A 15803-nucleotide genomic window follows, 5' to 3' on the forward strand; every position below is an offset into this window, starting at 1 on the left:
ATACTACTAATATATTTCTGCCAGGTCTCTTAATTATATTTGTGTTTAATGCTGAGGAAAAGTTATGATTTTTAATTCCTGAGAATATCTTATATTGCTAAGAAAATAGGCATAGTAATCCTGAGCCTTAGGTATGATTTGATAAATTCTATTTTTGTGCAAAATGAAACATGTTTAAGATAGGGTGGAACTACTATTATAATATTGTTTTGTCAATATGAACAAACATCATACCAATGTTGCTTGCCAGAAAGCCATGGTAATTTGAATAACTTAATAATGCCTTGCTAAAATCAACCGGTAAAGCACGTAACTGCTTCTAGATAGGCAAGACTTGAGATGACTCATCTAAGTGATTGTAGTCACTTCCTTATAAGCATTTCACTTTGTATGCTGCTTTGTATGCATTGCAGTGTTGCATGCCAACACTGGTATTCGGTCACCCATTGCATCTTTTCCCCCATAGATGTGAATGTCTGCTATTTCTTTAAATAAAGAATAGCTCTCAAACACATTGTTTTCCCTGACTGCACATGATAATAATGAAGGACACTGCTTGTACCATCACCAGATCAAATGTTAGTTATCCATTTAGGAGGTAAAACTGCCCTGTCTCTGTTCCTAGACATATTAGAATTTTGGGACATTTGGATCCCTTTAGGGTTATAGAGTCCAATGTTGCTATAAATGGCAGTCCTCTGTATAATTTTACAAACAACACTTGTTCTCATTGTTTCTGTAATGCCTCTTAGTACTACATGGCCACCGGCTGATTGCAGAGGTAAGGCCAAGAATCCTGGAATGCTGAACCAAGAGCTGTCTGAACCATTGGAGATGTTGCCACCAGTGTCTTTTTGTCTTGCTAAATCTTCGTGAGACTTTTGAGGCAGGAAAGAAATGTCTATATTCTACTTCAGTGCATCTTTGCTCATAGATTTAATTTAATGTGTTTGTAAAGTGTGATACTTGTTTATTGAATGGCTAAGAATGAGATACAATTTAGCCTAAATAAATTAAGTTTAAACAGCTATATTAAAGCATTAGAGTTAAAAATAATAAAAATAAAATATCAGAAATATGTAAAACCTTAAGCATAGCAGCAATGAAAAACCAAAGTTCTGAAAAGATTTTGTAACTGATTGGGGGGTGGGGGAAGAAGTGTAGTAGACAGTACACCTTTGGGAGACACACTTTACAGGTTGAGGAAAAGGTATATATATCAGAAAGTTTGATCCCAAGTTGCTATCTATGTAAATACACATTGAGTAGACTCACCAAAGGGGAATTATGTATGCACAAGAAAAGCTCCTTCAAATAATATAGGGCCTAAAGAAATAAAATTCTAAAATCTCAAGCCCATTTTTTAATTAAATTCATTGTGTTACATTTGTCCTATTCATCAGTTATCCAGCTATTTTTTCAAATGTACTGAGTCGTCCCAAGACAGCCCAGAGCATATCATATCAGTTCTGCAGTTCTAGATTGGTTGGCCTCTACAACCTCCAAATTTCCCATAAAAATAAACCCAGCAAATGAGCAAGGCAGTTTCATTGTTCAAATCAGGCCCCAATCCCTGGAAATACTGAAACATTCCATTGCTCGTTAGCCAAAAGATCAAGATGTATAGAATTCCACCCACCCCCTAACTGCTGAATAATTATGTGAATAAGAATGATGGGGGGAAATTAAAATTGCATGGAGTTCATTTTCATAATAGTGCCATAGCATGATTATGTATTTCCCATTATTAATACTTGAAAAAATAATATGAATAGTTTGATATTGATCATCATACAAATATATTTCTGAAAAAGTTGCCAAGGAAACTGCAGAAACTTGTCCAGGGAGTGGCCAGGAGTCAAGGCTGACTGGAAGGCACATACATACATATCTACATAAAATCAGAGATAAAGGAATCACAAAGTTTATTATGTATACTCAGTGTTGTTGGATGTTATGGCATTCTTGCAATTTTAAATGTAAAATTTTTTAGAATAGACAATTCTAGGAAAAACTTGATGTATATTAGCCCAATTCAGTTGGTTCTTACTGCTTGATATTATGGAAAATCAAGTTACGGTTCTTAGAATATGAAATCTAAAATAATAGTATTTTCTAACAATTAGAAATACACTATTTGTTTTAATGGATTTAGCAGTAAATTATCAGTTTTTCTTTTTGACAGTTAATAATATTGTGTTGTTTTAAAAGGGGAGATTATTTGAATGGTTAAAAAATGGAGAATTTGTAATAGTTTTTATCTATGTTCTGGGAGGTATTAGGGAGCAGTTGGTAAAGTAATTTATCTTTCCTTATTGTTTGACCCCCCTATTTAAACATGTTATATTTGAACTGGCCAATTCTGGATTTTGTTCAGCAACATGAAAGATCCAGCTAGTAACTAACTAAATAACTGTCAGTTTTCTGTTATGCTATTTCCTTTTTAGCATTTATTGTTTATATTCAATGTGTATTTCATAGTTCTCACATCTAATACGTAGTTTACTGTGATGATTTTAAAACCCTTCATTTGATTTTTTTTAAAGGAGTCTTTTATTCTTAAGATATTTGAAATACTGTACAAACAATTTTGTGGTTTTGATAAAAATCATAATGAATGTCTTCAATTATATGAAGTAGGACTGACCTTGCTGAAGCGGAATCTTCCTTTAAATCAGTTTTTATCCTTTTACGATTTTCTAGCGATATGGACTACGGAAAATATATATATATATATATATATATATATATATATATATATATATATGTGTGTGTGTGTGTGTGTGTGTGTGTGTGTGTGTGTGTGTGTGTGTGTGTGTGTGTGTGTGTGTATATGTATATGTATATGTATATGTATATGTATATGTATATGTATGTGTTGTATTTGTGCTGATAAATAAATAAAGGGAGACTAGTATAGATCTATTTCAAGCTATTTAGCTCTCATCAGCTAGCCATACCCTTACTGGGATTTGAACCTGGGCTGTATTACATATTAGGCAGATGTGTTAACCACTAAGCCACAAGGTTCTCCTCCTTTATCAGCTGAGCCAGGGAAATAGGTATGTATTTAGTGTCACAACCCCTAGTATGCCCAAATATGTATATGTATGTACAAATATGTGTGTGTGTGTGTGTGTGTGTGTGTGTGTGTGTGTGTGTGTATGTATGTATAGATAGATAGATAGATAGATAGATATTCATTCTTTTTTAATTCCTTTTAATTCCTTTTAATTTTACAGTATATCTGCGTCATCATTCCAGTTTCTGATTATCCGTTCTGTTCTAAAGGATGCCATAGAACATAGCATGATAATGCAATGCAAATGGATAAATTCATTTTAACATTACAAGGACAGGTTTTTAGTGTTCATTTTTAAGTCCAAAAAGATTTGTGTTTCTGAACTGTCCAACATACCAATATATTTTTGCAGGTTTTAGCTGATGCTGTTGCACGCTTGGTCGTAGAGAAATTCAGCGATTTGACAGATAACTTTACATCACCTCATGCACGTAGAAAAGTGCTAGCCGGTGTTGTCATGACAACAGGTAAAAACAAAACAAGACCAACCTGCCATGCAACTGGGTTCTTTATCCCCTTGTTTGTATACAAAATAAAGTGATCAAGGTAAATCGATATTTCCCCTTTCTTTCCCATATTTAATAATGTGAAATCTCTTCATGCCAAAAATTATAATTAGTAATTCATATTTAATTGTAATTTCTAAATGTTATGTTTATTAATAATTTATTATAATTAATAATTAATTGGGCATGTGTACATATGTATGCAAATCATTGTTTTTATTTTTAATTTTAAAGCCCTTTTTGGCTTTTGCTTAATCATATAAATGAAGTAGTTATTTATAATAATCAAATACTATATAATCCCAAATTTAATATAATAAAAAATTAACAACAGCATTGCTATTAAATATACAATATAGCTTAAATGAATAATTGACAGTTTCACTGTTAAAATATTATAATCATGTATATTTTATCCATGATATATTCAGTACTAAAAGGATAGAGGTATTTTGACCCCAATGGACTGGAATTCACTGACTTAAATACGTTCTTTTGGCATGGCACCTATAATCCATAACACTATACTGTCCCATAAATAGAACTGATTGTTACACTAGTAAAACAAATTATATATTGAAAGAGAGAGAGAGATAAATTGAACAAGGGAGAGAAAAGGAATCAGTAATGGTCCTAAATTCTCTGACTTCTAGAAAGTTGTGTTTTATTCATGCCCATATATATTTCAGTTAGCTAACAATTGAAATGAACAAATGTATTTATTTTAATCGCATTGATTAAAAATTTGTAAATAGAATGGTTATAAAAACACTTCCAGTTTAAATTTATAGTTGTCATTTCATATTTGTTCAAATTCCACAAATTAGAATCTGATACTTTAAATGATGTTGCCCATAGACAATCAAATCTCCTATCCTAAATTGCATGAAAAATTCAACACATAGTTTAATTGTTAGAAGTCACATACAACAAAAAATGCCTAAGACTGCAAGGCTGGAAGCTAAATATTTTTTCTCTAAAATTCACAAACTTTCACCTAGCCTTATGATGGCAAACCTATGGCACGCGTGCCACAGATGGCACACAGAGCCCTTTCTGCGGCATATGAGCTATCACCCCAGCTCAGCTCCATCATGCATGCCTTCCACTGGCCAGCTGGTTTTCGGGTCTCTGCAATGCATGCATGGGGGAGTCGTGTGTGCATGCGTGGGAGGTGGTGGGATTGCAGGAGGTTGTGCGCACATACACGGGTTGTGATGCATGCGGGGGGGGTCATGCACACATGCAGGGGGGAGGGGAGTACAGGGGGGTCTTGCATGCATGCGGGGGTCGGGGAAAACAGAGGGTCGGCATGCAATGCATTATGGGCATGCATGCTTTTGGCACGTAGCAACAAAAAGGTTAGCCATCACTGAACTAGCCCCACTGTATCTAATATGTATAGTTTGGATTAAATAATTATCTTAGTCAGTGTAATCTGAGTCTTGTAATGACTTAATCATATGGATATTTTCAGTCCATCCATGAAATGCACATAGCTGTATGGTTTGAGAATATAATGTATAAAATCCAGACTATGCAAATTAATAATTTGCTCAGTTTAATATGATTCCAAAATTTGAAAGGCAATCCATACAGAATTGTCTATGTATTAAATATCTATGATTATGTAAATATCTGTGATTACTTTAAAGTTCAGAATTATTTAGAGTTGAAATTTCACTTGTAATTTAATTATTTAAATAAATAATTATTTTTATTAGATAGTGTCCATTAGACTACATATTTAAGATGGCTGGAGGGAACAAAACCTTTCTATAAGTCTTTTCTCCTGCAACTGATTTTCCAGGTACTGATGTGAAAGACGCTCAGGTTATAAGTGTTTCTACAGGAACAAAATGTATTAATGGGGAATATATGAGTGACCGTGGTCTTGCTTTGAATGATTGCCATGCAGAAATTATAGCTCGGAGATGCCTACTTAAATTTCTTTATACACAACTTGAACTACATTTAAGGTAAGTTCAAAGCACTTTTATGCTACAGAGTCAGGTTCTATCAATCACAGAATATTGTGATCATATAAATGTTTATGAAAACCTAATATACCTCATCAGATCTAATTCTGGAAAAAAATGGTTTGATCTCATGTTTTCAGATGATAGCAGTTGAATTAATGCTTCTTTCCATCTCTGAGATAATGCAGATAGGAATTCATTTTGTGTTATTATTAGTTTTAAGAGCAGCATTCTATAGATTTTTAGGAGATTGCTCTTAGACAGGTGTGGGGGTCATCAGTCTTTCAATAACTTATAAAATAATTTTAATCTTTAAGCATTAATTTATGCTTGGCTGTATCTATGTAAGACAGCTTAAAATTTCTGGGAATTGCAGTCAGTGCAAAATGCAGCAGTTTGGCTGCTAATCAGTTAAAGATACAAATATAATGTGTTACTGAATGATCAGTACATGATTGCCAGTTGCTTATAGGATACATTTTAAAACTTTAGTATAACTTTCAAAGCCATGAGTATCTGCAAGAGGCCAAAGTGGGGGAGGACATTACGTTAGGAAACATGCTCAGGGGTGTCAAACTCAAGGGCCGGCGCCTAGATCTTCCCCCTGAGGTCTTCCCTCTTAGATCTGGCCCGTGGGGCTGCCCTGGAGAAAGCAAAGGACTGGCCTGCTGAGCTCTGTTTACGCTGGCAGAGGGTTGCAGGATGCCATTGCAACCGAAAATGGAGCTCGGGAGCCGTTTTCACTGGCAGAGGGCTTGGGCTGTCACAGGCACCCTCAACACAACTGATGTTGAGCTGGCCACACCACCACACTCCCCCAATGTCTAACGCAACCTTGATGTGGCCCTCAATGAAATCGAGTTTGACACTTCTGGTGTAGGTAATTGTGAATTTCGTAATGAAGTCATCATATTTATCATGATTTTAGCACTGGGACATTTGGATGCTATCATTTGAAGCCTGTTTAAAGCCTATATCCTTGGCAAGCAGGCTGGTCTGTGACTATCTGAAGGACATCTCTTTTGTTGTGAGACTTGACTAGATACAAAGCCTCAGATGGAGATGCCATTCCCTACTATATGAGGCTCATTTATTTGGCAAGCAGGAAATAATCTCTTCTGTTGCCCCCAAGCTATGAAATGATTTATATTCACTCTTTCTGGATTTTGTGAAGTAATATCTTTTCCCTAAACTTTTAATTGTTAACATCTGTTTAAGATGTTTATGTTGTAACCAGGGGTGGTTTTCACTTACCTTCCCTACCAGTTCACAAATGTGAGCACATGCTCAGCCTTTCACGCATGTGCTTTTAATGAAAAAAAGGCCTAAATGGGATGCCATAGAGCCGAGGTGGGTAGACAGGGCCACCCACGATTTCTGCTACCGGTTCGGGCGAACTGGTAGAATACCACCTCTGGTTGTAACTATTGTTAGGTGCCCTGAGTGCTAATTTAACTGAAAGATAGGATTCAATAAATAAAAAATAAAGCATCAATTTAATGAAATAAATAATGCCTGCTCTGCACAGACTATGGCATGAGGTTCTTCTCAAGAGATTTTCTGTCTATAATGCATAATTATATGGACATTCTATAAAACTATTGAATGCATTATTTGTAGTAGAATAACATTTTAATAGTTATATATGTGTGTATGTATATATATATATATATATATATATATATATATATATATATATATATATATATATATATATATATATATATACATACATACATACATACATATATATATATATATATATAAAATGTGTGTGTGTGTGTGTGTGTGTGTGTATGTATGTAGGAAGGTAGGTAGGTAGGTAGGTAGATAAATAGATAGGATATAAAAGTCCTTATATAAAAGTAGTCCCCATTATTTTAAAATGATTCATAATATAGAGGAGCCATACTGAATGAATGGCTGAAGTAAAAACATATGCAGGAACTGAAATATACACCAGCAGTCATAAATTGACAAGGCTCCATTGGTAAATGTTGGGTGGAATTTTGAGACTGCTTCATGTGTTTCTTCTTGAGATGTTACAATTAATTTTTAAAACTATTCCAATCATATATTAAAGTGTCTGAAATATTTTGAAGCAAATTGTATGATTGCTTGTCTTCTGAGGAAATAAGAACCTTAATATCTGTCATCTTAAATCCCCAAAGGGAAAAAAATTATATCTGTAATAGCCTAGAAGCTTTAATATAACATTATTTTTCAACATAGGCTGACATTTGTCATAGCTATATGACAAATGGTCTGAAATGGTATAGTTTGGGCTATAGGGTTGGACCAGAAGATCTCCAAAGTCCCATCCACCTCAATTTTCTATCTTCTAAATAATTTTGATGCTAGGACCATACTTTACAAAACACTGTTATAGAGAAAATAATGTCTCTTTCGTAGTATCACCAGTTGATTTAGGGATAGTCTTTGGCTGTTGAACTTACATCTATTGTAAGTAGATATCTGTTTGGCCCCAGTTTCCACAAGGTGGTTAAGACTATTTATGCTAAAGTTTTCCCCTGATTTTCACATATGAGATGAAAGTCTTTTGTGCTTGACAAAGGACGAAGTTTTCTTGTTGAATTTATTTTGCAGAACTCCTCATGAAGAATTTTTGAGAATTAAGATTGGTAATGCATATTATAAAATTAATATCTTTCTGGATATGTACTACACTGAAAATACATTTTTATTTATTGTCTTCATTTACATTTCCAGAACAAATAAGTCAATAGGACATAGAGACAGCGGCAAAACTGAAATAAAATTTTCTAAAGCTACTGGAACAATCATAGAAAGATTTTTAACATTGGGTTAAACAGAAACTTAGGTTTTAAGCAAGTTGAATGTAAAATAACCAAAACAGATAATTTGTTCTTAATTTTCTTTATTTATAGTGTTATTGTACTAAACAAATTAAAGGAAAGTATGAATATATTCAACAGTATTAAAGAAATTTACTTCAAACTTAATCATAATAACAATGGAGAGGGAGAGAAGTGACTTGAAAATTGTTATAAACAGAAAATTACATTATAAACAGCATATTCTGAATTTTTCATTATTTAATGTGGCCTTTCATTGATATAAAGGAAATTCAAATTAATCTATAGGTCACAAAAAGAACTAATACCAGTTTTACCAATTTACTTCAATTGCCTTATTATTATTGCATAAGAACCACAAGACTTTTTAAGCCTACTATAGAAATCAGAGTTACTGTGGCATAATAATTAAAGTGTAGAATTGGCATTAGCTCTGAGGAAAGCCAGGTTCAAGTCCACTCTCAGCCACAGAAGCTCACTGGATACCTTTAGACCAGTCAATGTATGCTAGCTCAATGTATATTATAGGTTTCTTTTTGTTGAGACAAATGTTAAGGGGAAACAATGGAAACAGCAGAGGCATGTGGACCAAATTGTCCAATGTAAGTATCCTAAGTTCAATACTATATGTTGCATATATCTCCTACTTGATGCATGCAAGCAAGAACCTGTTGGCTTGCAAGATAGTCTGGCTTAAATTGAATAGTGAGAACATGCTTGCGGCGTACTGGCCAAAATGTCCTCCCCAAATAGACATTATTACATACTTATCATTAATATGAAATGATACATGTGGTGCATTTTGTGATTCTCTAGTGCTGTGATAGCGAACTTATGGCACTTGTGCCAGAGGTGGCACACAGAGCCCTCTCTGTGGGCACGCATGTGGGCACCAGCTGCTCTTCATGGGCACTGGAGCACCGAAAAACGCCAAAAATGCCCCTAAAGCAGGCTGTTTTGGGGACTGTTTTCAGGCCATTTTTAAGGCTGAAAAATGACCCTAAAGGTGGCCTGAAAATGGGCCAAAAAACACCCCAAAAATGCACACCAGCCAGCTGGTCTTCAAGTTTCCAGTGCTCCCACACGTACATATGCACATGCATTCCGGTTTCGGCACTCAGTGCCAAAAAGGTTCGCCATCACTACTCTAGTGTACGCTTTTGTGAATTTACTAAAACACTTTGATTAAAACATAGTCATGCATGCACTTTGATTATGCAGAAGTCAATATTGATGTGGTTGTCTGATGATTAGTAAGGCATGTGGAACATTGTGACCTGGAATGTAAGAGAAAAAATAAATCATCAGGGAGGTGAATGGAAGAAAGGCAATTTATTTGTGTTGTGGGGGATGGGAAGTAAATAAAAAATCTGAATGAAGGAGCATCTAATTTTGTCGAATAAAATTGATGAATTTCCTAATGGAAGTGGTAGTGCAGATTTAATTATGAATAAAAGGCTAAAATGTACATCAAAATGATATATTGGTGTAGTATAAATTATTATTATTGATATTGGTAAACATTAAAGTAGGAAGTTACATCCCCGTTACATCCCAATTACAACAATAAAAATGCAAACTAAATGCAAACTAAAATAAAAGAATCAAAAGAAAAAATAGAAGGCACAATGAAGAAATAAGGTATATTATATAGTATATATATATAGTATATAAGGAAAAAAATTAAGAATATAATAAAGAAGAAGAAAATAAATATATGAAGAAATGACTTCTGTCTCCATCTCAGTATAAACAATTTTAGTAACTTACCATCTTCTCTTAAAATACAACAAATTATTTTCCCATATCCCACCTCTTATCTATAAACTAATTTATAAAGCCTGGTCATTTCAATCCTGATTTAAGGATACAAAATCCAACTGGGCAGGTTTACATGTTGGACCTATGTCTCCATACTTGGAGCTGTATATATTTAATAGCTCTGTGAAAGGGGACCATCCCTTTTAGACGGCCCGAAGAAGATCCATAGTTGATTACTGGATGTTAACAAAAGTCCATTAGGAGATAAACAATGTATCTATTTTAAACTTCATCAAATAACTCAACTGTTGTATTTCTTCTTTTCTAGCTATCTTGATCTTTAATCTGTCTAAATAATATCATATAACTTTATTTCAATTTTTGTCCCATCTCACAAAAAGCAATACAGAGCTTTCCCAGAGATTCCACAATCCCAAAATGGATGGGGAAGAGATTCAGGGTAGCCACACCCTAGAATCACTCAAGATATATCTAGTAGGTTAGAAATTATAGCTTTAGTTTGGCAAGATTCTGTCCAAATGAATAATTGCACTCGATTGGACTTGTGTTGTCTCTAGGATGAGCCTTACAAGAATTAAAGCAAATAGATATTGGACTAACAAAGTTTTTTAAAAAAAATAAAGACATACATTCTGTGAGAACATTGAAAAATGTAATGGTTTAGGTTTTAGGTTTAGGTTTATTGGGATTTATATGCCGCCCTTTTCCCTGAGGGGACTCAGGGCGGCTTACAACCACAGGGGAGGGGAAGTGCAAGGTCAAAACAAACACTTTGTGAACAAAAGAAAAATAATAAAACACAACTTTCATTCAACAATCAAACACTCGGGCGGGTAATTGAAGCCTATCCCCAGGCCTGCTGGGAGAGCCAGATCTTGAGGGCTGCGCGGAAGGTCTGGATCGTGGTGAGGGTGCGGATCTCCATGGGGAGCTCGTTCCATAGGGTCGGGGCAGCAACAGAAAAGGCTCTCCTCCGTGTGGTCGCCAGTCGACATTGACTGGCAGATGGAATTCGGAGGAGGCCCAATCTGTGCGATCTGATTGGTCGATTTAGGGAGGTAATCGGCAGAAGGCGGTCTCTCAAGTACCCAGATCCACTACCATGGAGTGCTTTAAAGATGGTCATCATTATCCTGAAGCGCACCCGGAGACCAACAGGCAGCCAGTGCAGCTCGCGGAGGACAGGTGTAACGTGGGCGAACCGAGGTGCGCCCACTATCACTCGCGCGGCTGCATTTTGGACTAGCTGTAGTCGCCGGATGCACTTCAGGGGCAACCCCATGTAGAGCCCATTGCAGTATTCCAGTCTAGAGATCACAAGGGCTCGAGTGACTGTTGTGAGGGCCCCCCGATCTAGGTAGGGCCGCAACTGGCGGACCAGGCGAACCTGGGCAAATGCCCCCCTGGTCACAGCTGACAGCTGGTGGTCAAAAGTCAGCTGTGGATCCAGGAGGACTCCTAAGTTGCGGACCCTATCTGAGGGGTATAAAATTTGACCCCCCAGCCTAAGCGTTGGTGTATTAGCCAAATTATTAGGGGGGAAACACAACAGCCACTCGGTCTTATCCGGGTTGAGCACCAGTTTGTTAGCACTCATCCAGTTCTTAACGGCCTCCAGACCCCGGTTCATCACGTCCACCGCTTCATTGAGTTGGCACGGGGCGGACAGATACAATTGCGTATCGTCCGCATATTGATGGTATTTTATCCCGTGCCTCCGAATGATCTCGCCCAGCGGTTTCATGTATATGTTAAATAGTAGGGGGGATAGGACCGAACCCTGAGGTACTCCACATGTTAGGGGCCTCAGGGACGATCTCTGCCCCCCTACTAACACCGACTGCGACCTGTCCGAGAGGTAGGAGGAGAACCACCGCAAAACAGTGCCTCCCACTCCCACCTCCTGCAGTCGTCGCAGAAGGATACCATGGTCGATGGTATCGAAAGCCGCTGAGAGGTCAAGGAGAACCAGGATGGACGCATAGCCTCCATCTCTGGCCCTCCAGAGATCATCGGTCAATGCGACCAAAGCGGTTTCTGTGCTGTAACCAGGTCTGAAGCCGGACTGGAAGGGGTCAAGATAGCTAGCTTCCTCCAAGGCCCGTCGAAGCTGAAAGGCCACCACCTTCTCAACAACCTTCCCGATAAAGGGAAGGTTGGAGACAGGACGAAAGTTGTTTAAGATGGCTGGATCTAACGATGGTTTCTTTAGGAGGGGTCTCACCACCGCCGTTTTGAGTGCGGCGGGGAAGTGCCCCTCCCGAAGGGAGGCGGTGACAACCACCTGGATCCAGCCATGTGTCACCTCCCTGCTGTTAGCCACCAGCCAGGAGGGACACGGGTCCAGAATACAAGTGGAGGCACTTACAGCTCGGATGGCCTTGTCCACATCCCCAGAGGCAACTTCCTGGAACTCAACCCAGAACTGATGTAGCAAATGATCCTCCTGTGTCTCAGCTGGATCTACTGCGGTGGAGTCCAAGTCCGATCGAAACCGAGCTACTTTGTCCGCCAAGAATTGAGCATAATCCTCAGCCCTACCCTGCAAGGGGTCTCCCGCATCCCTCCTATTAAGGAGGGAGCGGGTTATCCTGAACAGGGTGGCTGGGCGTGACTCGGCGGACGCAACCAAGGAAGAAATATATGATCTTTTTGCAGTTCTTAATGCTCGGACATAGTCCTTGGTGCAGATAGTTAAGAGTGCTCGGTTTGCCTCGGACCTATCGGACCTCCACTGGTGCTCTAGGCATCTCCTCCGGCGTTTCTTCTCCCGGAGTTCCTCGGTAAACCAGGGAACTCTCCGGGATCCACTGACCCGGAGGGGCCGTAGTGGCGCAATCCGGTCGAGAGACTCCGACGCCGCCGAGTACCAGGCGGCAGCCAGAGTCTCCGCCGAACTGTGGGCGAGGGTATCAGGAATAACCCCAAGCTCCGTCTGGAACCTCAAAGGGTCCATAAGTCGCCTGGGGCGGAACCACCTGGTCGGTTCCTCCTCCCTACGGTGGGGGTTTGGCCTCCGGAAGTCAAGCCTCAGTAGGCAATGGTCTGACCACAACAGGGGTATGATCTCATTACCCCTCAGACCAAGATCACACATCCACTGCTCCGAGAGAAATACGAGGTCGAGCATGTGACCCGCTGCATGGGTTGGGCCCCGAATTACTTGGGTCAAGCCCATGGCTGTCATGGAAGCCATGAACTCCTGCGCCCCATCAGAGCGTTCACCGAGCGATGGCAAGTTGAAATCCCCCAGAACTATAAGCCTGGGGAACTCAACTGCCAGCTCGGCTACTGACTCGAGGAGCGAGGGGAGGGATGCTGCAACGCAGTTGGGAGGCAGGTACGTTAGCAGCAAACCCACTTGACCCTTGAGGTCCAACTTTATCAGCAGAGACTCACACCCGACAAGCTCCGGAGCAGGGACCCTACGAGGTAACAGAGACTCCCGGATTACAATAGCCACACCGCCACCCCTTCCCTGGGCTCTCGGCTGATGAAGCACCTGAAATCCCTCTGGGCACATCTCTACAAGGGGGACTCCTCCTTCTGTGCCCAGCCAGGTTTCAGTAATACATGCCAGGTCTGCCCTCTCGTCAACAATTAAGTCCCGGACGAGGGGAGCTTTGTGAACAACAGACCTGGCATTTAGCGACAACAGCCTGAGACCAGGGTCCTGACTACTCGCGCCATCTGGTCTTGGAGTGGGACTCCTAGGGCCGGAAGGAGGGATCTCTGTAATGTAGCGAACCCTCCTTCCCCGGTAATGGCCAGCCCTAAGGTCCCCGCCTTATCTGCCTCTCCCTGTCACGACCGCTATGCTCCGACCCACTCCCATGTCCATGGTCCCCCCAACCACCCCGGTTCCTCCCGCCTTCCCCAGCAGGTCCTCCGAGTCAAGCATTCTCATTTATCCACTCTAACAAATCCCACGTAAGAATTTAAAACATATAAAATACAAAGGTAACAATTACTAAAAGTGGGCCATTCACTCAATTCCAAGCAACTCCCATAATGGCTTTGCATTATGGTCAACTTGTGGAAAATGTAGTTAACAGAGATTATATATATGTTGAAAAAAATAGGGAAAATAGATGAATTTGTGTTTTGTGGTAGAATTTTTAATAGAAGAGTGCAGAAAAATAATTTTATGAGAAATATAATGAGTTCTATGTGGTCCATTGTAAGTATAAATATTCAAAAAATCGTGAAAATGGCTCTGACATAAGAGTGCTTCTGCACTTTGCTACTTGGAAGTGAGTAGTGGATTCAGTGTGTTAAGAGAAATTTATAGACATTGGTCATGAACTTTATGAGTCAATGTTCTTTCTGATTTTTCTTTGGTTGGTTTCAGAGGCTCCATTTCAGCCATTTGTTTATAGTTTTTTTCTAAGTTGTAAGTGAACAACAGCTGTTTGTAATTTCTTTTGATATAATCAATGACTGAATGTACAGTTTGCTGCTAAATTACTTAAGCAAAAAAATCTTAATTATCTGCAGAATAATTTACTTCTATTGGCAATTCTCTCAGTAGTCCCTTTGATTTATTATAATAAATATGGCAATACCATAACATCTTTGATCTAGTTATGCTAAATTTTAGGTTTTGTTTGATGTACAGTATGTACTTTCATGCAACCTGAATAATATTTTCTCTCTTTATTTCAGCAATAAGGAAGACCAGCAAAAATCTATTTTTATCAAGTCAGAACAAGGTGGCTTTAAATTGGATGAAAATGTGCAGTTTCATCTCTATATTAGTACCTCCCCTTGTGGTGATGCTCGGATTTTTTCACCACATGAAGCTGCCCAAGAAGGTATAAACAGTAGAGATTATTTTGATAAAGTGAAAGAGAGTTCTTCTAGTTTCTAAAATCAAAATCAACTAAGTCCCATCATATAAAACAGAACAGTACAAAAAACCTGCACCACTTTTGGCCCTTCATACAAAAATATGTTTCTGAATTAATCTATGACTTCATTGTAATTATTCAACACCCATGCAAAATACACAACAATTTACTTCTGTGTAGAATTTATTTATTTTATTTATTTAATTGTAAATAACTGCATGGAACAATTGTAAAGAATAGTAATAATGTGCAATCCATTCATTCCTACAACAGCATATTTATTGTGGCTTTAATTCTGTATGCAAATTGCATTGGAATATGTAAGTTATAGGTAATTTGAAAAAATCCTAAAGTTTCTTGAATGCATGAAATGCCACGATAACAATGAAGACTAGATAATATTATCAATTCTGTATATGTAAAACATTGTGTAAAATTATTATTGCACATGATAACTTTTCTAATTGCACTATATTTTGTGTTGTTTTTCTGTTCTGTAACTTCCCTGGCTGAAATAAGAAATAAAAATAATGCTTAATATTATTGGTCTAGTGCTTAAGGTACCAGGCTAGAAACTGGGAGACTGTGAGTTCTAGTCCCCCTCTGGCATGAAAACCCACTGGGGGAACTTGGGCTAGTCACTCTCTCTCAGATCACCTCGCCTCACAGGATGGTTGTTTGGGAAAAGTATCAGGTATGCTTGCCACCTTGAGTTGTTTATAAAAATATGAAAGGTGCCATATAAATAAATAAGTAATAAGCCCAAA

At 38.3% G+C, this 15803-nt stretch overlaps 1 protein-coding gene across 2 annotated transcripts in view; it reads left to right on the forward strand.

Annotated features, from left to right (window-relative positions):
- LOC148045584 (double-stranded RNA-specific editase 1-like) overlaps positions 1-15803 on the forward strand; it is a 66628-nt gene that overhangs the window by 42674 nt on the left and 8151 nt on the right. For both annotated transcript variants that reach the window (XM_087716659.1, XM_087716658.1), the window contains 3 exons: positions 3435-3549; positions 5399-5567; positions 14852-15000. In XM_087716659.1, the coding sequence (XP_087572785.1) occupies positions 3435-3549; positions 5399-5567; positions 14852-15000 (433 nt within the window). The remainder of the gene's footprint in view (positions 1-3434; positions 3550-5398; positions 5568-14851; positions 15001-15803) is intronic.

Source organism: Thamnophis sirtalis, unplaced genomic scaffold (genome assembly GCF_051295495.1).
Source record: "Thamnophis sirtalis isolate CommonGarterSnake01/CBP01778 unplaced genomic scaffold, rThaSir2_p1.2 scaffold_5, whole genome shotgun sequence".
Classification (NCBI taxonomy): domain Eukaryota; kingdom Metazoa; phylum Chordata; class Lepidosauria; order Squamata; family Natricidae; genus Thamnophis; species Thamnophis sirtalis.